Source organism: Cololabis saira, chromosome 14 (genome assembly GCF_033807715.1).
Source record: "Cololabis saira isolate AMF1-May2022 chromosome 14, fColSai1.1, whole genome shotgun sequence".
NCBI classification, from domain to species: Eukaryota; Metazoa; Chordata; class Actinopteri; order Beloniformes; family Belonidae; genus Cololabis; species Cololabis saira.
This window is the reverse complement of record NC_084600.1, coordinates 11,667,527-11,692,850: the sequence shown is the minus strand read 5'-3', so window position 1 is coordinate 11,692,850 and position 25,324 is coordinate 11,667,527. Positions and strand designations below refer to the sequence as shown.

General features: G+C 42.0%; 1 protein-coding gene across 2 annotated transcripts in view; it reads right to left on the bottom strand.

Annotated features, from left to right (window-relative positions):
* Nucleotides 1-21,029: 21,029 nt before the first annotated feature.
* gfra3 (GDNF family receptor alpha 3) overlaps nucleotides 21,030-25,324 on the bottom strand; it is a 48,300-nt gene continuing 44,005 nt past the window's right edge. For both annotated transcript variants that reach the window (XM_061739683.1, XM_061739684.1), the window contains exon 8: nucleotides 21,030-23,400. In XM_061739683.1, coding sequence (XP_061595667.1) covers nucleotides 23,197-23,400 — 204 coding nt within the window. In that variant the 3' untranslated portion in view covers nucleotides 21,030-23,196. The remainder of the gene's footprint in view (nucleotides 23,401-25,324) is intronic.

The window sequence follows — 25,324 nt, the reverse complement described above, 5'->3', positions numbered from 1 at the left end:
TTCACTCTGTCGCCAAACACAAACTCCACAGGGAGAGTCTAGGGAGAATCGTACCCTCTCAGCTCATTTCTGTCTGTTTCCTCCTCTTGCAGAGCTTAGTAAAGCAGAGGGCATTCTCTCCTCAAATTCAGCGTCCCTTGATGTGTGACCTCAATTACAGGAGCTGAGAGATTATGGGTCAGAATTAATACCACTCTTAATCTGAAACATTCTTTTCCAACTCCTTCTATATGCTCCCACCAACTATCATTAGTGTCCTGATTCAATATGTATGGTTTAATGAACAGAAAATTGATTGCTAAATTATTATTTCTTCACTTTTGTTCTTTATTCATAGTTGTCTACTATTAAATGTGCAAAGATAGAAAAGGTCAAGTTTGGCAGAATGAACTTTCACTTGAGTCAAAAATGTTACTTGTAGAGCATCTCCCATAAGTTGCTGTGCAAGCTTCCAGTGTTTAAACTTATCCTCCTCTGCTCCTCTATGAATATTAAAAACTTTGCTTGCATGTTGATTATAAAAAACACATGCACACTCAAGTGTCACGCAACTAGAGAAACTAACGCTTATTTCAGACGAATCAAAACACAGACTTAAACGATTCAGAGGTCATTTAGACCAACTTGGGAGCAGGTGATAAAGACACAATATGCTGTTTGAGATAGGTCTAGCAGATGTGTTTTCTCATTGAAATTGCTACTGTTGCTGGTTTTAAGGCAGCTGTTCTCATCTTTTACTAGAAGGATCTATAGTCAGGGTCTACAGTCTAAAGAGCCTCTCACTAGAACGTGGCTCTGTGCCTTGTGCCACACTGCTTGTAAATATTGACTGGCACATGCCACACCCACTCCCCCTTGCCTTCAATGCCTTCTTCGTCCCTCCTTCCGTCTGTGAATCACTCCCCCTACAGACTCCCGCTCACCCCTTGAGATTATTGTGACTGTCTGACCTCACTGTTCCCATGCCCCATGCTCAAAGCAATAATTAAAAACAGCCCCCTAAATTTCTCCACCGTGGCTTGCACACCGATCTTCTTGGTCCAGAGCCACGCCCCCCTGCCCGCACAGTCTGCCACATGAATCCTGTCAATCGCAGTGTTCTCTCTCCCCTACCCAAAGCAGCTGCATAGCTGCACAACGCAGTGCGATGTGATAGTCGGACGCTCGCATGCAGTTACACAGTTTTATAGTTGTGGGCGTGGTTTGCATTTTGGTTACATAACGAAAATGCGCCGAATCTCAACGGCTCGTAGAAGTCACATGACACTGGGCGGCTCTACACACACCGTAGAATTTGGTTGCTTTCCTCCTTCTCTGAGTTAGCAGGCTGAGGGGAGACCACTTGTTAAAGCAAGAGAAAACCTGTTTTTCATAATAGGTCCCATTTAAAGCTGAATAATGCTGAGGCTCAAAGGCAATAGTTCACATGCAATTTAAACTGCTCCTGATATTTAAAGGAGCTTGAGGCAGGATTGAGGCAGGATTTATGAAAAAAATCCGTAAACGTTTTAAGTTTTCTAGTAATAAGCTCAGATGAAGCGTATGAGCCCTCTAGTGTATCTCTCTGTTGCCTTGAACAGGCTGTGTGCTGCAAAATGTGCTGCAAGGCTGGGGCTGAGTTTCCCGCGCTGTCCTGCGGATGTGACGTCACATGACGCTGCATGTACGTTCTCCCCGTTCTCCCGTGCCGGCTTCACTGTTGGCTGCAGTACCCCCAACGGCCGTCGTGGTGAAGGGTGGCGCTATAGAGTCTTATTTCTTAAAAGGAGCCTCATGCTCCTTTAAGAGTTCCCTGTGCACTGTTTCCTTGTCATCAATGTGGGAAAGTACTTTAGTTCTTCTACTACGGGCTGTTCCATATAAATGAGTCGATATTACTGATAACACAACAGAAAGTCTGTTGGAGTGTGTTTCTTCATTTATGTGTGTGGGAGATGGAGAGAAAGTAAAAATGACAAGAAGAGGAGGCAAAAAAAAATCACATCTCCACAGGGGGAGGAATTACCGCTTTAAAGCCTGCGGCTATATCTTCACCTCTGAGGTATCCCATCTCCCCTTCTCCTTCCTCTTTCCATTCCCATTCTTATTTCCTTTCATCGCTCCAGAAATCTCCACATTCCCAGACTTTTTGCTGTTTTCCCTTAATCCCAACTATCTCAGCTGAGATGAATCCCATTAAGTTACACAATTCCCCTGCAAAGAAAAGATCTCAAAATGGGCCTCAGTCTTTGTTAGCGTTTCCATGGAGAGGAAGTGCTTTTAAACATCGCCCTGCCAGAGTGTAGGCTTTTTAATGTCCGGCCACTGCTTCTTGTGTACAGAAATGGCTAAAAGGCAAATCAAAAATCTGCTTACATGTGACCCATGGAGACTTTTTTTCCCTGGTATTATATCTTCAAATCACAAACTAAAACACAAAAATGTATTTATGCACTAAACCCTATATCGGTAGTTAAATTCACCATGTCATATGTTGTATTTAATACGTAAGAGAAACATCAATAGGTGCTGTGACATCAACATACACTCACTTGCAGTTGCATTTATGACATTATAGATGTGAAATATCTATCCGTAAACATCATTCTTGCAGTGAGTTAGCTTTTCCATGTCGTGTGCATGTAAATGCATGGATGTGTAGTCGAATAAAACAGTGTTACAGAAGCATCAGAGATTAAAACCTCCAAGTGGATTTTAAATCTCAAAGAGACACGAAACCAGGAGAGCCGACTGCATCAGAAGAGGCTGAGAGTTTATAGCAATTGGCAGCTCTGTGAGGTTTTAATCACACACAGGTAGCATCCACACAGTGAAAACTCTTGTGTTTGGTATGTTTGGCATGACCACAGTCTCTGTATTAGATTGTGATAAAAAAAAAAAAAAAAAGATAATCAGTACTGTGTGTCTATGTGCAACAAACATCTCTTAGTCTTATGTTAACACTTCCATTCACTCATGATAGATTTCAGTCTGGCCCAAAGTTCTGAATGAACCAATCAATACAGTTACCAACCACCTTTGTCATGCCTTGAGCCAAAACAAATGAGTTCTACCAAATGTGATCTCTTCCCTGAGGTTGCTTGACAACCATGATGCTGACATTGCAGTATTTTTTCAGAGTTCTGTAATCATTCATGAGTACTGAGCAAGAATATGGCCCACCAGAACAGAACAACCAGAATGACAATTGACAATAAAACACTGCTAAAACAGCTTTAAAAACATGCTTTTACAAACTGACAGTAACAAACTTGCGTAAAAAAACTCATAATTTAGCCACTATAACAAAGAATAATATATAAATAATAATAATGTCATAATCCGTGTATATATCACAACAACGGATCCCACTGACTTTGCATGGTACAATATCCGTGATGCTCACATGGAATTATAACACTTTCCGTGTTGGTACCACGGAAAATAGTGGTGAGAGGTTGTGGGCATTTCACGGATTTTTGTGAGTTCAGGTTGCCAGGACTGCCTGAGCTGTGGCTTTCTTGGTCTGCCGGTACCTATCTCTCACAGGCAAACATGGCCTGGTAGGACTCCTTTTTCAGTCTGACGGCATCCCTTACTTCCGGTGTCCACCACCGGGTTCGGGGGTTGCCGCCACGACAGGCACCAGAGACCTTGCATCCACAACTTTGAGCTGCTGCATCGGCAATGGACACAGAGAAGATGGTGGATAATACCAACCCAGTCTCACATAAAAACGTACCCTACCTACGTTGGTCCAAAGTGCAAAAACGTAGAGGGGTTACAATAATAGCCCTTGAATTGTTACATTGTTACATTTTTTCTGCCTATTCGTTTTGCGTCCACGTCACATGACTTTCAAGGTTCTGGCCGTGACACCAAAAAACATGGTGGACATTTCTCATTTTTAAGTGAAAAAAATCTATATTTTGAGTTTGTTTCTGCATAAAAATGCGTTTTGACTACAAATGACAAGTGACTACAAATATGGCGCTGATTAGCATAAAGCTGTATAACATGACTCTAGGGAAATGCAGTTCTTAGCAAATATTATTTTTTTCAAAGAAATGGAGGTTGTTAATACTAAAATAAGACTGCACATAGTAGTTTAAGGGTATGATACACACATTTGTGCACATATATTTTAAATATATAATTGTTAAATGTGTGAAAATTAATTTTAAGCCTGTTTTACCCCTTAACCATGTAATACCCTGTAATATTCTATAATCCTGACAATGTAGGATCGTAGGCAGGGTTCGTTTTTATGTGAGACTGGGTTGATAATACAGAAGATCAAAAACATGAGAGGGCAGAAAAACTCAAACAAGTATTACAGTTAGTGGACTTGCCATCATATATTCTGTGTTGTTATATGTTGTGCTGATCCTCTTGTACTATTCACACTGAGAGTAAACAAATGGAAACCTGAAGTAACCACATGATAATGTATGTACAAATAATGTTGGAGTATGATTGAAATAGGAGCACTGTGTGTCAGCAAAAGAACTGGGAGGGGGTGTCGATCCTGGCTGAGCATAGCACCTGGCTAGTGTGAGAAAGATTGTGAGAAAAAATATTAGTTATTTGTTGACAGGATCAAAGTAGGCTGTGTAGGGAAGGACAGCTGAAAAAGTCCACCATGAAACATATCTCAATCAACACAATACATTAAAGGGGACATATTATGGCATTTAATGTATATTTTAAACAGGCCTTGAATGTCTTAAAAACAATCTAAAGCTTGTTTTTTCTACATAAATCAGAAATTCAGCCTGTGGGCCGTGTCTATAGTTTTACCGCTTCTAACCCCTTTTTCTGTGATTCATTTTCAGGGCGGTGGGGGCTATGATAATGAGGCTCTGCGCTGATTGGCTGCTTGAATGACGTGTAGCAGGGGAGGAGACAAAGCGTCGCTCCGGGGAGAAGTGCAGCTGCTGCGTAGGAAAGCGTGTCCACGGTTCTGCGTTAAATCAACGCGTACCCTACGCCGTAGGCTCTGCGTTGGTGTAAAGCGGAACCATAAATCAGCCTTTAGTCACCTCGTCTTCACACTAATTCACACAGGAAGATTGAATTTAATTCTAAACAGGTACACCACGGTTATTTACTCCAATTCCTCATCATTTCACTTCTTATGTTACAAGACAAATTAATCATGTAACTGTAAAGAAATCACAACACTGAATTTTCACAAATGGCAACTTTATTGTTAAAATATATAAATAAAATGTATGCACTATTTTTGGTTCAAGGAAGGACCGCGCGTCTTCTGAATGTGAACAGCTCCAGGTGCTTGAAAGATCTGAAACCACAGAAGAAAAATGTATTACGGTACTAATAGAGCCCCGAGCCCGGGGGAGCCGGCCTGCCGTTGCCGGTTCCCCCGGAGCCGGCGGGTTCGTATGTCCGGGCTCGGAGCCCCCGGGTTCGGAGTTCCGAACCCGGAGTTCCTCGACGGTCTGGTCCGTGAGCAGCTCCGGCAGCTCCGTATGCGGCGTCGGGGCTCCGGAGCTCAGCTAAATACTTAGCCCATGCAAAGATCGTACAAATATAAATGACATAAAAAAAAGGAACTTACCGCTGACTCGTGTGCAGTTACCGGGTCCGTGCTGTGGGATCTGATCCTTTTATGAGGGTAAATGTCGATGCAAAACCTCATTTCTACTCTCCCTCGCTGTGGAAACAGCCACCGCTGCTGAACAATGGCGGAAGCTCGAGCGGCCGGCTGAGCTGGTAGTGGGCGTGGTTTTAAGCAGCGGAGGAGACCGAGGGCGTGGTTTGCATTTTGGTGACGTAAAGAAAATGCTCAAATCCAAACGGCTCACAGAAACCACATGACACTGGGGGATTCTGTAAGGGTGGGGGGGAGCAGACCTTGCAGATTTTCATGGGGTATCATCTTTCCTGTGTTGGCAGGGTGAGGGGAGACCACTTTAAATATGTTAAAACAAGAAAAAACGTGTTTTTCATAATAGGTCCCCTTTAACATCTGTTAAAGTATGTTTGGTCATCTGTTTGGGTGAACATGGTCCTGAACCAATTTGCCTCAGCCTGGCCTCCTGGTACTGTTACTTCAAGTGCATCCTCTCCGCTATAGTATTATCTATAAGTATTATCTTTTTATTTTATTTGTTTAGATCCTTCCGTTTAGTTTACTGCAGACTCATCCTTCTGAGCCCCTATTAAGCTTTGTTCACATCTCCTGATTGGTTCCTGTCCTGTTCTTCAGTTAGTGTTTGTCATATCATATATTCTAGTCACCTTTGTGTCTTCTTGGTTATTCTTTTGAAGCTTTGTTAATTTTACTACCGGTTTCATTTTGTAGAGCTTTTCTCTTTGTTGGGTTTTGTTTAGTTTTGCATCCATTTCTTGATTTTAATACCTGGTTCAGTTTCTGGTTGCTCTCACATCGTGAACTTTTACAGTCCAATTCTCTACCACATCAAGCTGTTTTGTCCCTTGATTTTAAACAGTTACAGTCTGCATGCTGTACTGCATGTTTACTTATATCTTCTTTTTTCCATGTATAAAAGAAATGGGGCTCTGCCATTTCTATGCCAGCAGTTATATACCATCATGTTTTATATTCCCAGGTCTCTACTTGTGTTTTTACTACACTATGCATCCTGATGCACAAATGCTCAACAGCACAAAGTTCTCACTCATCACCTTTTATGCCTGTGCTGATAGGCCTGTCTACTCAAGACTCATTCTGTAGTATTTTAAAATTAAGGCCAATCCTGTTCTCAAGATATTAACCGCTCCATCTTCGTTTTTTTCCTAAGTTTGATAGACTCATTAATATGTATGTATTGTTTGTGGGGTAATTTCTCATCACATAATTCTGATAAAGCTGGAGTGTTTGTTAGGGTAATGCAGGTCTTAACTCCCCACCATGTCCCATTTCTGAGTATTATTGCAGTCAGCCTCTCTGAGCCTCTTCCCCACATCTGTTGTCCCGTGTCTCTCACCATGTGCTTTAGAGAAACATTTCACCCGCCATCTCCCCTTCACCCATCAACTCCTCCAACAGCTCACATTCTTGTACTGTATTGAATTGTAGCCTGGGATTTATGCTTTGCACTTCTGCATACATCCATTTTCTCGGGATTGATGCAGTAGTAGTCTGAGATTACAGTTGTGTTGAAATCCTCAAAAATGTCAGATTTTTTTCTTTTCTGTCATTTGGAGACAGTTTAGGTTTCTATGGGTTACAAATCGGACAGTTTCAGAGTAGGCTACAAAACAATCAGAACTGCAGGTCGGTTTCATATGTATATATACACACATGTGGCACCAAAATGATTTGGATACCATGACAAATCTTCCACTCATTCCATCCGATGACAAGCTGAATCTGAAAAACTAGCAAACCTCAAATTCAACAACCTGTGTCATCACAGCCCGAGTCTTTATGATCAATAAAATCAGATTGGTCCCAAGATTATATTTGATATTATATTTTTTATATTTTGCAAAATCCAGTTTATGGAATCGTCACAAAATCTTTTAATGCCAGATTAGCACGATGTTAATATGTGAGAACACATAAATTGTGTTGGCATAACAAAATCTGCAAGTTCTCATGAAAATCTATTTCACAAATGTTTCTGGGTCAATCGCAGTACCGTATATCAAAGCTTGGCGTGCCTGAGCTACAGAATCCCCATTCTGAACACTTGATAGTGGATGTGTGTCACCTTCGAGACATGGTTATATGCACAGCCACTCCAATTATGGTTATCGCCGTCTGCATGGGAGAAAATGTATAATATGTCACTTTTTGAAGTGTTTACCTTCATACCAGTCCGAGGTGATTGGATTGCTGGTCGTTGTTTGACTTCATTTTTGCAAGAAAGAAGTAGTTTGTCCTATTAAAAATCAGTGAAGAGCTTAAGGTCTCAGACATAAGCAACATCTTTAGAGTTAATGCTAGCAAATAGGGTGCTAATTGAGACGTCATTTGATATAAACTGTGTGGTACATTTCAAAATAAACACCTGCATAAACTGTCAATATGCCATTCGTGTTTTGGTGTATAATGGGTGATATGAGCCATAGAGGTATACACAGAAGTGATTAACTGACAGTTGTGCTGGAGTTAGTGCTGTCAAAATGAATCTAATTAATTACAGGATTTATAATTAATTAATCTAATTAATTGCATTTTAATCTCATTGTGTGGTGGACACTAGGTGGAGTTCTCACCTCAGAATGGACACTGGGCGTGGTAATGGGAGGAGTTACAAGGGTATATAAGGAAGTGCTGTTACAGGTGTGTTGATTGATTTGTTTGGAAGTAAAGTTCACAGAGACTCCCATATTCTGTCTGATTGTCTCATTTTACTCACTTCCACAATATCTGCTAAAGGTCCCCAAATAAAGAAATTGAATTGCAAAATTGCAGAGCATGACTAATCAATTGAATACACTAAGAAGAGAAGATTTGAAATCCACATTTTTATTGTCACTCATAATTAATTGCGTTAATTTTCATAAGGCGTTAATTAGCAGTGTCATTAATTAATCTAATTAACGTGCTAAACTGACAGCCCTAGCTGGAGTATAACTGTTTTTATAGTCACATATTAACAGCAGCCCTCATAACACTATGCAGTACATATACTGTTTGGTCTACCAGAGAAGTAGTCCAAACAGCTCAGAGTTGAGGTCTCTTTAAGGCCCTGTTTACACGTAGCAAAAACGGTGGTGTTTTCATGCGTTTTGGCCGTTCGTTTACATGAAAACGAAGCTCAAAGTCACCAAAAACGATAATTCCTGAAAACTCCGGCCAAAGTGGGAATTTACAAAAACTCCGTCTTCACGTTTGCTTGTAAACGGAGGGAAACGGACATTTAGGCTTCAGAACGTCACATTATGTGACAGAAACGTCACCAGCGTCATGAGTGTGACCTGTGTTTACAATTTGTTTGGCCACCGTCAATATTTTCTTGTATTTTACTTGTTTTATATTGTAACGTCACACTTAAAAGTAACTCCACTTCTCTATCACTTCAAATGAAAGACTCTCGTTCCATCTGGGAAGTAACTGGAAGTTACTCGTGTCATTTGTTGATCTTTTTTTCCAGGATTCCGATTGGCTAGCATGACTTTATGCTTCTCGTTACACTGCCCCCTGTACGTTTGTCATGCTCATAGCACCCGTTAACAGCGTATTTATGCGGGTTTGTGTAAATGATGGTATTTTTCAAAACGTAGAGGGTGAAATATTCATTTTTGTAAATACCCGGCTAAGTTTATCCCATGGCATCCTTCAGATACCAACTTTGTTTTGGGTGTGGGAGTTCACAGGCTGGATTAGAGCTCTGGCCTGCTTACCTCAACCTCTCCCTCAGTATTTATTTTTTTCTCACTGAGGTATACTAAGCAGAGGATATACTGCAAACACATGTATATTGTCATTGTTACATTTCATTCTGAGTAAAATACATTACAGGAATGGTAACTGACTGCACATTTTAGTAAGTGGAGGGTGCAATTGGTCAACTATAGTAATGTGAAAACAGAAAACAGTCAGAGGCCAGAGAGGATGATGCTGGAAGATTGGACTGTAATTTGTAGCTCCCTTATCACCTCACATCATCCAGCTTAATTAGGACAAATATTATTCATGCTATGAAAAATATCAAGGTTTGGACAGTCTGACATCACCAACAGAACAATAATGTCACATAAATGAGATGATTGTAAAATTATATTAATAGAGGAGAAGAGTGTGGATGTGCTTCTAATTCTAACACAACAGGGATCCAGGGATTTATGTAGGGATGATAAGTGCAACAGTTTTTGTTTTAAACACCTACTGTTTTCATTGCAGCTGTCATAGCTTTTGTTGTCAATCATTTTTTCATTTGTTGATTTTGCTTGTTTTTTTACTTATGTCTTGCTAAATAAATAATCAAACAACAATATCATTTTTACAAAGTGAGCCAAAACCAAGGTACATATACTCCTGCAAATGTTATTTGCCTCTTTTGTCAATTAGAGAGATTTGAGGGAGAGAAGAATGTCACGCCAGACGGAAGGAAAACTTGATGACATTTGAGCTCTGAAACTCTACAATCAGACTTTGATTTACTCAGCTTGAAAGGGCAATGCATTGATTAACAATAATTCTTGCAATTCTGACTCTAACCATAGTAATTACAATTTTATCTGTCATAAAATGCTTCATTATGTCCCCAATTATTTGACTTTTTAAACACACTGTATTTGTCATCAGATTAATAATGAAGGAATGATGTGTAAAAATCAAACTACTTCGCACATGAACCCAAGATCATTGAAAAAGAACTGCAAAGTCCTGCAAAAAGTGCATTGGAATTAAATACATCAACTCCTTTATCCTATCACCAGTGATACGTTCATAACTATGAAAGTTATTCATCTCCTCTGAGGAGAGGCCAGTGGGACCAGCGACTTATATACGACTTATAGGGAGTACCTAGAACTGAACCACAGATTTGTGGACTGGTGCCAGTGAAACCTCCAGATCAATGCTGGGAAAACGAAGGAGCTGGTAGCAGACTTCTGCCGGCACAAAGTCACTGGCACTGGATGTTCACCCTCTCTGGTGAACATCCAGGGAATGGACATAGAGATAGTGGACTCTTAGAGCCCAGATATACTTGCTGTTGGTGCTTGCGTTCGTATCCGTTCACGTCCATTCGCGTGCACCACCAATCGGAAAAGTGATTAAATATTTAGTAGTAGCGGTAGTAGCACTGGTAGTAGCAGTAGCAGATTAGAACAACGAACAAGTTAACGTGACAACATTGGATGAAGAGGAGATTATAACATTGCTTTGGTTGTGATCTCGGCAAAGGAAACAGCGCCAGCAACCTCCGCGTCGTCACTTGCGGCCAGCTGGTATCTGACCGGGACCAGCGCCACTCGCAGCCACAGCGAGAACTGCAGGTCGCGTACGCGTTCAGTGTCTTTTTGAGAACGTGCACGTCGACGCGTCAAATGAACACAGGATACGCCTGGCGGCCATGAACTGCAAGTATATCTGGGCTCTTACAAGTACCTGGGTGTTCACCTGAACAAAAAACTGGACTGGACCATAAACACACAGGCACTTTACAAGAAAGGCCAAAGCAGACTCCACCTGCTGCGCAGACTGAGGTCCTTTGGAGTGAGGGACGGCCTCCTGAGGACCTTCTATGACTCTGTGGTGGCGTCGGCCATCTTTTATGGTGTGGTCTGCTGGAGCAGCAGCAGAGAGGAAGAGACTGGACAAAGTGGTGAGGAAAGCCGGCTCTGTCCTGGGCTGCAGTCTCCATCCTGTGGAGGTGGTGGGGGAGAGGAGGATGGTGGCTAAGCTGTCATCCATAATGGACAATGTCTCCCACCCCCTTTGTGAGACTGTCAGAGCCCTGGAGAGCTCCATCAGCGACTGACTTCGTCACCCGCGATGCGTCACTGAGAGGCTTCGCAGGTCCTTCCTCCCCGCTGCCATCAGACTCCACAACCAGGCTGATCACAGTAGCAATGGACAATAATAACGAGATGTGCAATATCTCCCTACCTCACACACATCCTACCTGCTTTTCTTTTCTTCTCGTACTGAACTACTTTTTTTTCACCCCTCAGGCCTCAGGCCAGCGTGGACAAACACACAAAAATACAAACTAACCTAACCCCCCAAAATCTACCCGTGCAACCACAAACACCTACATAAACCACCACAAGACAAAAAATATGAAGAAAAAGGACCGAATTATGGAGAATTTCACCAATATCTTTCACTCCCACTCTCTCCCTCATTCAACCTCCTCTCACACGAATAAGAAGAAGAAGAAGGAGGCAAATACACATGCAGAAGCTGCTGTAAGACCACTAATACATAGAGAAAATACATAAAAGCAATCTAAATCCTCAAACAACCCCTGGAAAGCCAATGTTCTCCACATCGCAGGAGTAAATATCAAACTTTTATATAAATCATACACAGACAATATGAACAAATTTCGAAAATATGAGCATAGCTCCCTGAAAAGACGAGATGAAATTCATTTCTTTCTATCAGCAAATTGAGCACTGTGCTTGATTTTGCTGATTAGTTTACCCTTTCTCATCTGAGGTGCACTAATCAGAGAAACCAATGCCACATTTTGGGATGATGAATGCCTTCAGACATTTGACCCTGCATTCTGTAGCTCTTCATCTCTGCTCTACAGTTTGTACATAATTGGCTGTTTATTCAAGTTAATGAAGCTGGTTTGTAACACAATCTGCTCCTTTGTTAAGGAGCTATTCTCCCTTTTATCCTTGAAAGTAAAAACATTTTTATACGTCTTTGGTTCAAAGCTGGAAACAGCAAACTTGTATTACATTTGTATCTGCAAAACTGCATTTCTCACAATTTTGGAGTTTTCTTTTGACTGACTTTCATTTCAGAAGAGTATTTTTTCATTGCATTTTTAATGAACAGCATATAATAAATGTATGATAAAATGTGATAAGATTTACATAAATGTGGAAATGTTGGGCAAACAATTTGGAAAGAAATTTGAAAAGCTATAGCCTACTATAGGTGTTTGGGCCATGGATAACCAGGGGAGACCAGCTGGACTGTTTACAGCTATTTCTACTTCTAATAGCAGCTGGGTCAAGCGATTTTCTCATCAGATCATTTGAGGAGCTTCCAAGTTGAATGCCAGACCCTAACCATCCAAAACGAGTCCTGGCAAACGAAACGAAAATAGGCGGCAGCCTGCTAGAACTCGCCAATATGCTCATCCCAACGCTTGCAGTTGCTTGCCCACCCCTGTGTCAGGACTTGTTTCAGCATTGGCAGCATTGTTTCGGTAGCAACATTTGAAATAAGGATGTCTGGCTAGATTTGGTTATGATAAATGTAATATTAATTAGCATCATAGGTTAGCATAAGCTAAGTAAGCTAAGCTAAAATAGCTAACTTTTGGTAACTGAACTAAAGTGTCCAAGACTGCTTCCAGGACTCCTTGTTATTCCCATTTGTAACTTGACACCATGCAGTTAAAGGCTTCAAAAGCACTCTTCAGAAAAGAGAAATGTCACAGATGGTTTGAGCTACTCAGAGACTACCGTTGTGGGTTTCTCAAAAAAAAACAAGAAGTAGAAGAAGTGGTTGAGAGATACCAGCTAGAGATAGTCGGGCTCACCTCCATACATAGCTTGGGCTCTGGAACCCAGCTCCATGAAAGGGGATGGACCCTCCATTACTCTGGAGTTGCCCAGGGTGAGAGACGGCGAGCTGGTGTGGGCTTGTTTATAGCCCCTCAGCTTAGTCGCAATATGTTGGAGTTTACCCCGGTGAACGAGAGGGTCGCTTCCCTGCGCCTTCGGGTCGGGAAAAGGTCTCTCACTGTTGTTTGTGCCTACGGGCCGAACAGCAGTTTCAATTTTTTTTTTTATTTGTATAGCGTCTAATACAATAAAAGTTGTCTCTAGACGCTTTCCAGAGACCCAGAACATAAACCCCGAGCAATTATTACATAAACAATGGCGGGTAAAAACTACGCTAGTGGGAGAAAAAGCCTTAAGCCAAACAGTGGCAAGGAAAAACTCCCCTTTAGGAGGGAAGAAACCTTGACCAGGACCAGGCTCATAAGGGGGGACCCTCCTGCCGAAGGCCAGACTGGGGTGGTCGGGGACGTCAGCAGCACACAGCAGACATCCACGGCAGTGCGGAGTACCCGGTCTTCTTGGAGTCCCTGGGAGGGGTACTTGATGGTGCTCCAACTGGGGACTCCATTGTTCTACTGGGGGACTTCAACGCTCACGTGGGCAATGACAGTGATACCTTGAAAGGCGTGATTGGGAGGAACGGCCGTGCTAGCCAGGGTTTGTCCATAACAAACACCATGTTCGGGCATAAGGGTGTCCATCAGTGCACATGGCACCAGGACACCCTAGGCCGGAGGTCAATGATCGACTTTGTTGTCGTTTCATCTGACCTTCGGCAGCATCTCTTGGACACTGGGGTGAAGAGAGGGGCTGAGCTGTCAACTGATCACCACCTGGTGGTGAGTTGGATGCGCTGGCGGTGGAAGAGGTTGGACAGACCGGGCAGACCCAAACGGGTTGTGAGGGTCTGTTGGGAACGTCTGGCTGAGCCCTCTGTCAGGGACGTCTTCAACTCCCACCTCCGAGAGAGCTTCTCTCAGATCCCGGGGGAGGCGGGGGACATTGAGTCCGAATGGACCATGTTCTCTGCTTCCATTGTCGACGCGGCGGCTCGAAGTTGTGGACGCAAGGTCTCCGGTGCCTGTCGTGGTGGCAATCCTAGAACCCGGTGGTGGACACCGGAAGTAAATGATGCCATCAGACTGAAGAGTCCTACCGGGCTATGTTAGCCTGTGGGACTCCTGACGCAGTAGAGGAGCAAGCAAGCCACAGCTCGGGTAGTCCTGGAGGCAAAAACTCGGGTCTGGGAGGAGTTTGGTGAGGCCATGGAAGAAGACTTTCGGTCGGCCTTGAGGAAATTCTGGCGGACCGTTCGGCGCCTCAGAAGGGGGAAGCAGTACTCTGGAGGAAGGGGACAGTACCGCTGGAGTGGCAAACCAGGGTGGTGGTCCCTCTTTTTAAAAAGGGGGACCGGAGAGTGTGTTCCAACTATAGGGGGATCACATTTCTCAGCCTCCCCGGGAAAGTCTACGCCAGGGTACTGGAGAGGAGAACACGGCCGATAGTTGAACCTCGGATTCAGGAGGAACAATTCGGTTTTCGTTCCGGCCGTGGAACACTGGACGAGCTCTATACCCTCTGCAGGGTGCTTGAGGGTTCATGGGAATTTGCCCAACCAGTCTACATGTGCTTTGTGGATCTGGAGAAGGCATTGACCGTGTCCCTCGTGCCATTCTGTGGGGCGTCAGTGAGTCTGAAGTCCGGGGCCCTGTATTAAGGGCTGTCCGGTCTCTGTATGATTGGAGCAGGAGTCTGGTTCGCATTGCCGGCAGTAGGTCAGACTTGTTCCTTGTGCATGTTGGATTCCGGCAGGGCTGCCCTTTGTCACCGGTCCTGTTCATAATTTTTATGGACAGGATTTCTAGGCATAGCCAGGGGCTGGAGGGGATCCGGTTTGGGAACCTCAGTATTTCATCTCTGCTTTTTGCGGATGATGTTGTCCTGTTGGCTTCATCGGACTGGGACCTTCAGCATGTGCTGGGGCGGTTTGAGGCCGAGTGCGACGCGGCAGGGATGAGAATTAGCACCTCCAAAACCGAGACCCCAGGGAAGACCCAGGACACGCTGGAGAGACTATGTCTCTCGGCTGGCCTGGGAACGCCTCGGATTCCCCTCGGAAGAGCTGGAGGAAGTGTCTGGGGTGAAGGAAGTCTGGGCATCCCTGTTGAGGCTGCTGCCCCCGCAACCCGGATCCGGATAAGCAGCGGAAAATGGATGGATGGATGGGTTCCTACACAAATTATCATCCATCCATCCATCCATCCATCCATCCATCCATCCATCCATCCATCCATCCATCCATCCATCCATCCATCCATCTTCTTCCACTTATCCTATATTATTAAATTAAATTAAATTATCATATTAATAAGAAAACCTCATTTTCTTTACCTCTAGAAGAGTCATTGTTCATGTCTGAGTTATTCAACGCAACAAATGACGAGAAGTCCTGTAGGTTGACACAGAATTATCTACAAATGAGTTCACTGAGTACTAAAGTAATAAATATATTAACATAAATGCTGATGATTTACATATTATGAGCACAGTGATCGGTTAAAGGATTCAAGCACCTCCTGGGAGGTACATGGTCACTTGTGATTACCAAAAGGAGATTCTGAGTTTTAATTTAAAAGAGTTGTGCTGTACAATTTGCTGATGTTTCCTCATACCCTAACTTAAAAATGGTAAGTGAGAAGCCGTTTTCTTTCTTGAAATACTTCTTCAGTTTGGTTATTTGTTGCCATGATCCGGCTATTTCACTGAAGCATTTACCACTTTTGTAACGTTGCCATTTCTGCATTAAAATGGTGTTCTAGCAATAAGGATGCCAAATGAAGAAACATTTTGGTAGTTATTCTTTCTCCTATTCTTCCTGCTAACACATCTTAAGGGGCGGATATACTTGCTGTTTGAGCCTGCGTTTGCGTCCGTTCATGTTCACAACCAAGCAACATCGTTGCTCGCGTAGTACGCAAGGAGAACGCGTCGTACCGGGGGTGACCGGTTGAGGGCAGTAAGCAGAGCCAGAGTTAAAAAACTAATGAAATATTTGGTAGTAGTTTAATAAACCAGCTGATGGAATAAAGATAAATATACAAGACAGCAACACAGATGAAAAGGAGATCACTGCTCTGCTTTTCTTGTGATCTCAGTAAAGAAAACGCGATCGGAGTTGGTTTGTCAGGCCGTTCAACCAGAACCGTCGGGAGACTGGAGCTCGTTTGTCCTGCCAATGCAGCAACTGATGATGAGAGACAGCGGCGATATTTCCGCATTTCCTCCGCTTCGTTTGACGACTTGTTAGATCATGGGATTGTCCCGCTGATTCAGCTTAAAACCAGACACACCGCAGCAGAGAGCTGGCTGTGCTACCTGACGGGGACGAGCTGCAGCAGCCAGGTGGAGAAGCATGTCGTCAGGAGATTAATTTACCGAAATATCTGGAGCAAAGTCGGTGTGGGTGGAGCGATGACTGAAAAACCTCCAAATCCTCACACGTTTGATCGGTGGGCAAAACAGCCCACCAGCGCCATCACCGCTGCATCTTCCTACGAGCGGACATGAGCACGACTCTCTGCACCAGGACTGTGTTGATCTGCCGCCCGCTATTTTGAGGCATGTTTGTCACTGTGCAGCGGCGATGTCACATCATAAATGTGAGGATAACAGCTGCTCAGCTTCTCTTCAAAACAGTCCGCAAGTTTCCAACCTTGCGTCTGGTCACTTGTGGTCAGCTGGTATCGGACCGGGACCAGCGCCTCTGACCTAGACCAGCAACACTGATCTGGACCAGCGCCACTCGCGGGCAGAGTGAGAACTGCAGGTCGCGTACGCGTTCAGTGTTTTTTGGAGAACGTGCCTGTCGACTTGACAAACGAACGCAGGATACGGGTGGCGGCCATGATGCATATGCGTTCTGAACAGCAAGTATATTCGCCCCCATAAGCTGTACAACAATATGTTTCAACATTCTCCACACATTCTCAGTCATGGACAGGTCCGACTGTGGGCAGGCTGGTGCAGAACCCAAACTTACTTCTTTCTCAGTTGTGTCTTTGTCATGTATGCAGAATGTTGGTTTGCATTAAAATTAAATGCATTAGCACCCTTGAAAATGCCTTTTTTAAAATAAAATCTCAGTCTACTTTACTGTGTGAATGCTCCCTGAATTACTGAAGAATCAGTATGAAGAGTCAGTATTTCTGCTTTTGTGCAAAATCATTACTACAATCACCGGTTGACATCTTCTGTTTAAAACAACATTTGTAAAAACATATTTATCACCCCAGAATGCCCAGCGGTTTTTCTATTGTTTTTCACGCCTGAAATGTGGAAATTATTTATATTAACTAATGAAATAAAACAAATCTATTCTCAAAAAACAATCTAACTTAATTGAACAATCGGAGTAGATACTTCTTTTTAATAAGGTCCCAATATTTTTTCTGATTTGAGGTTGAATTTCTCATCAATCATTTATATGTTATTGCTGTATTTCTTGCTGCCTGTACATTATGACCAATGTCATCTTTAATTACTGGAAAAAAAATTTTTTTTAGAGGGTTTTGTTTATAAATTCAATGAATACACAAATAAGACTCCAATATCCCATTTCTAACAGACTGTAGTGGCACTCACAACTGAGCTCTTTTGCACCCTAATTTTGTCAAGAATGATGTAACATTGACTGAGAACACCACCAGCAACAATACAAGAACATATTTACAAAAGCTAACCAAAAAACAAAATGATGTGTGATCCGTCAAAGTTTATACTATTTATCCACACACAGCCATTTATCTAATATCATCCCACACAACCAACGATAAAAACTGACGGTGATAGAATTTTTTTTTTTTTCTTTTTCTGCAACAAGGTGCGAAATTGATGCAAAAGCCATAAAGCCCTACTAAATACTACCAGATGTCTCACAATCTCAGCCAGGAGTTAAGACTATACTTTTCATGAAGAATAATATAAACATACTAAAAGTTTAGTCCTTGTTTGCATTGATGCTATATCACATCAAAATGATCAACATTATCCCTTTAATGAGCCCTGTGACTAAGAAGTGAATATGATGCTGGTTTTCAAGCTGTTTTTGTTTTTCTAATCAATTGAAGAGTGTACCTTTTAAACGTCATCCAACTTTACATTGTGCTTCTCATTTACCCATTCACACACACACACTGACACTACAGTGCTTATAATATTTTGTCACTAATCTATAGCCCTTTCCTATCTATGTGATGGGGCTAGGTGTTGATCTACCAATCTTCCAGCCAGAGGGCATCCTACTGATCTCTGGTCATGTTTCAATCCAAAATATAGCTCTTCTGTGTGTGAAAAACTTATGTTCAGGCAGTAGCAATATAACCAGTCTTTATAAAATGTTATAATTTTAAGTGGAAAAAGCTTGAAGTAAATGGGTAAAAGCATGTAAAACATCTTGAGAGCTCATAAATAATTGTAGAAAGTAGAAAATATCCCCCTCTGTGGGATTAATACAACTTAACTTTGTAGACATCTGTCTGAGCTTGGACATATAAAACAAAGACTCAAGGCCTTCATGCTGCACTTTTTGTAATTAAAGTGTGGGCTGATGCCGGAATCTGTTACAGCTTTTTATTTTTTATTTATTTTTTATTCTAAAAGTCATTCCACTGCAGCATAATTTTGGTTGTAAAAGCCTGAAGACCCTAAAATCACTTTTGTCAGTCAAGAGTGAAATATAGATACCAGAGTCCTGGGTCCGTTTTTCCAAAGTCAATATGCAGGGGAAAAGTGACTTATCAGTAGAGGCCATTCAGTTTAATTAAAGCTAATTAAGGTGTATGCATAGATTAACATGTATTTAAAATGTTCACTAATTAAAGGAGCTTGAGGCAGGATTTATGAAAAAAATTCGTAAACCTTTTAAGTTTTCTAGTAATAATGTCAGATGAAGCGTTCCAAAACAAAACGAATGAGCCCTCTAGTGTATCTCTCCTTTGCCTTGAACAGGCTGTGTGCTGCAAAATGTGCTGCAATTCGGGGGCTGAATTTACCGCGCTGTCCTGCGGATGTGACGTCACATGACGCTGCATGCGCGTTCTCCCCGTTCTCCCGTGCCGGCTTCACTGTTGGCTGCAGTACCCCCGACGGCCATCGTGGCAAATTTCTTAAAAGGAGCTTCATGCTCCTTTAAGCCTACAGTTTACACTTAAATTATAAATGTTAACATTTTTTGCCAACAACACCCCCCTGTCATCTTACGGACCACAATCAAAATAAGAAATTAAAGCTGCAAGCAGTGATGAACGGGCCCCCGCACTCATGGCCACCGCCCCCCATAAGTATATCAGAAATGACACCACCCACGACTCTCTATGTCAAACCATTCAAAAGTTATGGCAGAAAATAGGAACTATGAAATATCGACCAATCCGAAGAAGGGGCGGAGCCAATTTACACAAATGAAGGTTAAGGACTCTAAACCAAATCCAATGACACCACCCACGAGTCTTTATGTCAAACCATGCAAAAGTTATGGCAGAAAGTAGGAACTATCAAATATAGACCAACCGGATGAAGGGGGGGCGCGCTTTTTGGCGTCTATCGTCGCCACGGTAACACTTTTGACTGAGAAAAGTAATGCCCATTGTCGCAGGATCTAGACGCACATTTTGATGTATAACACAATGCATGTTATGGTTCGGACTGAATTAACGGCTGAAGAAATGGCATAAATTATGCCAAAATTACACGATTCATTCAAAATGGCTGACTTCCTGTTTGGTTTCAGCCATGGCGCCAAGAGACTTTTCTTTAAGTTGTGACATGATACAGGTGTGTACCGATTTTCGTGCATGTACGTCAAACCGTATTATGGGGCTTGAGGCACGAAGTTTTATCTGTATGGACCAACCAGATGAAGGGGGGGCGCGCTTTTTGGCGTCTATCGTCGCCACGGTAACACTTTTGACTGAGAAAAGTAATGCCCATTGTCGCAGGATCTAGACGCACATTTTGATGTATAACACAATGCATGTTATGGTTCGGACTGAATTAACGGCTGAAGAAATGGCATAAATTATGCCAAAATTACACGATTCATTCAAAATGGCTGACTTCCTGTTTGGTTTCAGCCATGGCGCCAAGAGACTTTTCTTTAAGTTGTGACATGATACAGGTGTGTACCGATTTTCGTGCATGTACGTCAAACCGTATTATGGGGCTTGAGGCACGAAGTTTTATCTGTATGGACCAACCAGATGAAGGGGGGGCGCGCTTTTTGGCGTCTATCGTCACCACGGTAACGCTTTTGACTGAGAAAAGTAATGTGCGTCGTCGCAGGATGGAGACGCACATTTTGATGTATAACACACCTGGGTGCACGTTACGGTTCGGGCTGAATTAACTGCCGAAGGAATGGCATAAATTGCGACAAAATTACACCATAAATTCAAAATGTTCAAAATGGCCGACTTCCTGTTCGGTTTCGGCCATGGCGCCAAGATACTTTTCTTTAAGTTGCGACATGATACACGTGTGTACCGATTTTCGTGCATGTACGTCAAACCGTATTGTGGGGGGCACAAAGTTTTCTAGGTGGCGCTGTTGAGCCATTTTGCCACGCCCATTAATGCAAAGCATTAAATATCACATTTTTCGCCAGGCCTGACTTGCGTGCAAAATTTGGTGACTTTTGGGGCACGTTTAGGGGGCAAAAAGGCCCTCCTTTCGTCGGAAGAAAGAAAGAAAGAAAAAGAAAAAAAATTCCTACAGATACAATAGGGCCTTCGCACTGTAAGCTCGGGCCCTAATAAAAAGCATACAATGTCCTATATTCAAAAACAGTAGGATTTTCTTTTTAATGTCACTCAAAAGCATTTTTTGTGAGACATGAAAACTTCTGTTGTGATTTTTATTTGTCTAACAAATCATACTTTCTGCTTTGGCACAAAATTAAACAGTTATTACAGATCATAGTCAGAAACATTTGGTATAATTGATATGTTTTTACATGTGGGTTACCATGTGAAATTGTTCTATACATTTTCTTGAAATAATTTACTAATTGTCTAAATTTGGAAATCTTATCCTATTACCTGTAAAATTTAGATGGATGGTTTGAAGCGAAAATGTCTTTCCTTTGAAAGTCCTTAGAAAATACAACCAATGTTTGACATGAACATGTGGATTACATTGTAAACAAACCTACAGAGATGTGAAATTACATGTAAAGTCGTGTTAACTCAAGGCCAGAACACAGAACTGGATACTGACACTTGTTACTGGAATCTGTGTACAAACATTTGATTCCCAACTCTCTGCAGAGCTGCTGTTTTTGCACTGTGACATAACAGGTAATGAGCCTTGGCTGCATGCGTCTTCCATGAGTGCATTAAAGTCATTTGAATACCAGCTGGTCATTCGACCAGACGATACAGTTTTATCATTCTACCAGGACATGTTTTCAGCTAAGGTCGCAGTCACACTCCAGAGCTTTGTTAACCGACCTTTTCTTTACTGTCCACAAAAACAGTATGATGTCACTTTACCCAGAAGTGAGCAACAGTCAGTGGATGTTCCACTGACTGACTATGTGTTCCAACATCCTATCAAAGGCCATCCTCTCTTTATATACACTTTGAGTTGGAAAAACCTGGATTCAGTGCTTACAAGCTTCCAGTGCATTTCTGTCTCCAGGTACAGTCGTTACGTTGATATGCTATCATTTACAGTGTAAAATTGTGGTAGTGGGAGTGAAAATATCCATGAGCTCCTAAAGCCCCTTACATTTATATTGGAACATGTACTGATGGTGTTTTGTTAAGTCTCATTTGAATTTTTCAGTTCAGTTACTCCACATAACATTTAATGTAATACCCACAATTAATCAATAGTAGAAAAGATTAAGCAGTAAAAAAAAAAAAAAAAAAAGAATGAGAAAAAACCTTCTTGTGAACTTGTCATCAGATTAGAGAAGTTTATCCCACAAAAATTTTACCTGCATGCCTGCAGCTGCTTAATTTCAAAGGAAAATGAGCCGTAAGAGAAATAAAAACATTAACATCAGCTAAGGATATTTCAGCCAGAGATAATGGCTCAATGTGCTGCTCAATGATCAGAGCAGCCAGCAGGGTTTTCACCCTCCGGTGTCCGTCCCTATCTCTGCATTTCACTTTCAAAACATCTAAAGTACATGATGGGGAAGGGACACTAAATACAGATCTCTTAGGGGTAAAAAAGTAAAAGTGTATGACAGCAGTAAATGGAGTTTTCTCCCATGAGCCTTACTGCAGACGTCCCCCTGCACGCCAAGCAATTTGAATGGTGTTGTAATTGCTTATGTTGCTTTTCTCACCGTGTTTTTTCCAGTGAAGCCTGTGATCTAATTCTCAAGCATTTGGAGAGGTAGGAACAATGCTTCGTGCTGTATTTAAAAAAAAGTAGTGCTCACATTAAGAAGAGCCATATACTGGTTTGCATGTCATCGCTTCTTAAACTGGGAGATTTAGGAATACTCTTTATATATTTTGAATTTTACATAAGTTTAACCATTGCTCACTTTGTTATTAGTTTGTCCTAAAGTGGATTATTTTTCTCCACCCAAGCATGACAAAGGGAGAGGAAGAGCCGAAATGCAACAGAAATGAAAAGCTGTACCCATGCGAGTGGAGTAGTCTTGTATGGGTATTTCTGGGTGCATGTATAGTGTATGTAGCCTTGGGCCATGAGCTTCCTTTTAAGAGGGGGATGTACTTAGAGTTAGAGGAAGATTCAAGAAAGAGCATTTGCCCATACAGCACGTCCCAACTCATCCATGCACTCTTTTATATGTTCATGTTTTTGAAGACATTAAAGATGAGAGATATCTTGGCTGAAGAAAAAGTGTTATGATGAAAGAAAGATCATTTTTATGCGCATTTACATTTCTTCTTCACAACTGTCCTCCAGTAATTCACTCTGAGTGCCGGCGTATTTGACAGCAGTAGTGCGTGGAAAATGTAAGCTGAGAATGAGATTGAGGCTTCAGTGGCTCGGACAGCCCCAGCTCAGGAGGAGAGCTGGCAGCAGCAGTAATGGCAGCAGCGGCGCTGCTTGGATGGCTGCTCCCCCCTGACTCCCTTTGGCATCCGATTCAGTGTTGGAATCCTTCTCAGAATATGGCGGGATAATGTTGAAGTCCTTACTGGCCTCTTCCTCCTGTCCCTCTTCTTCCTCACTGTTCTCAATCTGTAAAGACACCAAAAGAGCAATTCCTTCAATTAACCGGAACAGTGAAGCGTGGAGGGGAGGAAGGAGGAGAAAACCTTCATAATGCAAAGGTTAAAACAAATGAAAATATCCTATAGCTGCAGCCAGAACAACCATAAATCATGTGGCCCATGAATTTTGGGCCACATGAAAAAAATATTTGAATGGTTTCAAAGTAATTTGTAATCTGAGTGTTTTAAAGCAATCTGTGGTAAATTAAAAAAAAAACCTGTTGTGAGTCATGTGCAGCAATACAGAGTGGATACACAATTTTTATTTTCTGCACAGACACAAATATGTTCATCAATTATTACTGCGCTGACGAAAAAAACAACCCACTAACGGAATTAACTTGCTGATATTATGTCCATTTACAAAATCATAGCCTTACGTTATGGGCCAACATAATAGGTTTATTGAATAGGTTTTCTAATGCTTCCTAGTCTAGATCTAGTCTGGTGTGATCGGTATTACTCATAAATGTTTGAGCGTAAAGACGAAGATATGCCTGGATTAACACGAGGACTGTGCAGCAGTGACCTGATGTGACGCACGATGGTCTTTAATTAAAACATGCAGGTAGGAAATAATGGTGAGAAATGCCAAAGAACGTCATAACATCACATGACACTAAAACTCTGTGCAAGCAAAGTGGTTCCAACCAGTACAGCTGCAGCTGCCCTCCTCCAGCTGTACTGGCTGGAAACCAACCCTATTCTGCCATGTTTGGCTTCAGTATTAACTGATAAGCTTGATGCAAAGTTATCATTCATTATTATTATTATCATTCTTGAATCATATCTTTAGTTCTTTATATATGTTATCTTCCATTGTGATTTCTACAAAGTTCCTCTTCTTTACATATGGCCAACTAACACTTAAGGTTTCCGTTCTAACACAAGAGCCGTAAGAACAGTTTACTTCTTTAATACTGAGGAATGTTTTACTCCCTAAAGTTTTGTAGATAACCCAATCATAGGAGTTTATTCCAAGCAGTGCTGGAAATTAGTTGTTTTTTTTTGACAGCTGCAGTATGATCAGAAAGAAGAAATTGCTGCATGCTCTTTGAATCAGAGAGATTTTTTTTTGTACACAAAGCCAATCATATTACAAGCAAGTTAAATGCAAAATTACCACCAAGACTGTGGCAGAGGCCACAGACAGCAGCAGCTGCCCTGGCAGACTGACGAAAGAAGTTGCTGCAAGCTGCTCCTGTCAATATTTAAACCATCTGCTGTCATAATGTGCAAAACAATCGGATAAAATCTTGACAGAAGCACAACTTTTTTTATTTAATATGTGACTGACAGAAATTGATCTGAATATATTCTAGGTTTTCAGAGCACCTTCAGTCTGACTAATCCAGCAACAGATGGAGCCGTGGCTGCAAACATGGACAAACACATCAAAATCAGTAACTTTGGGCATGTAATGAATATGAATAAATACATTTTGCTGAATAGTGCCATGTTCAGGATGGAGAGGTGGGTGTAAGGAAAAGCGGAGCACTTACTTTATGGTCCACATCACTTTCTTTAAAATTGGAGGATATTGGCCTTGGGGTGGGAGTGTGCGCTCTAGTTTTCTACATACTTTTCCCATTACCTGTTTTGAGATAGCCCTCAACACAGTGATGTCTCCTCTTATACATAGGCATGGATGGTGTAAGGGAGCCCTGCTCTGAGAGAGGCTAAGCTTTGATCACAGACCTTTGATCGAAACCTCAGTTTTATTCGCTATACTCCAACCAAAATCTCTGCAACATGTTGCCAGAATGAAAATTGGAGCAGAAAACTTGTTTTTCCTTTTCATGTGGTAACACACCAATTCATTTTTTTCAGCAGATATTAATATTTTCATATATGATTTAGGTGTCCCAGTTGTAATAAATAATAATCATAGT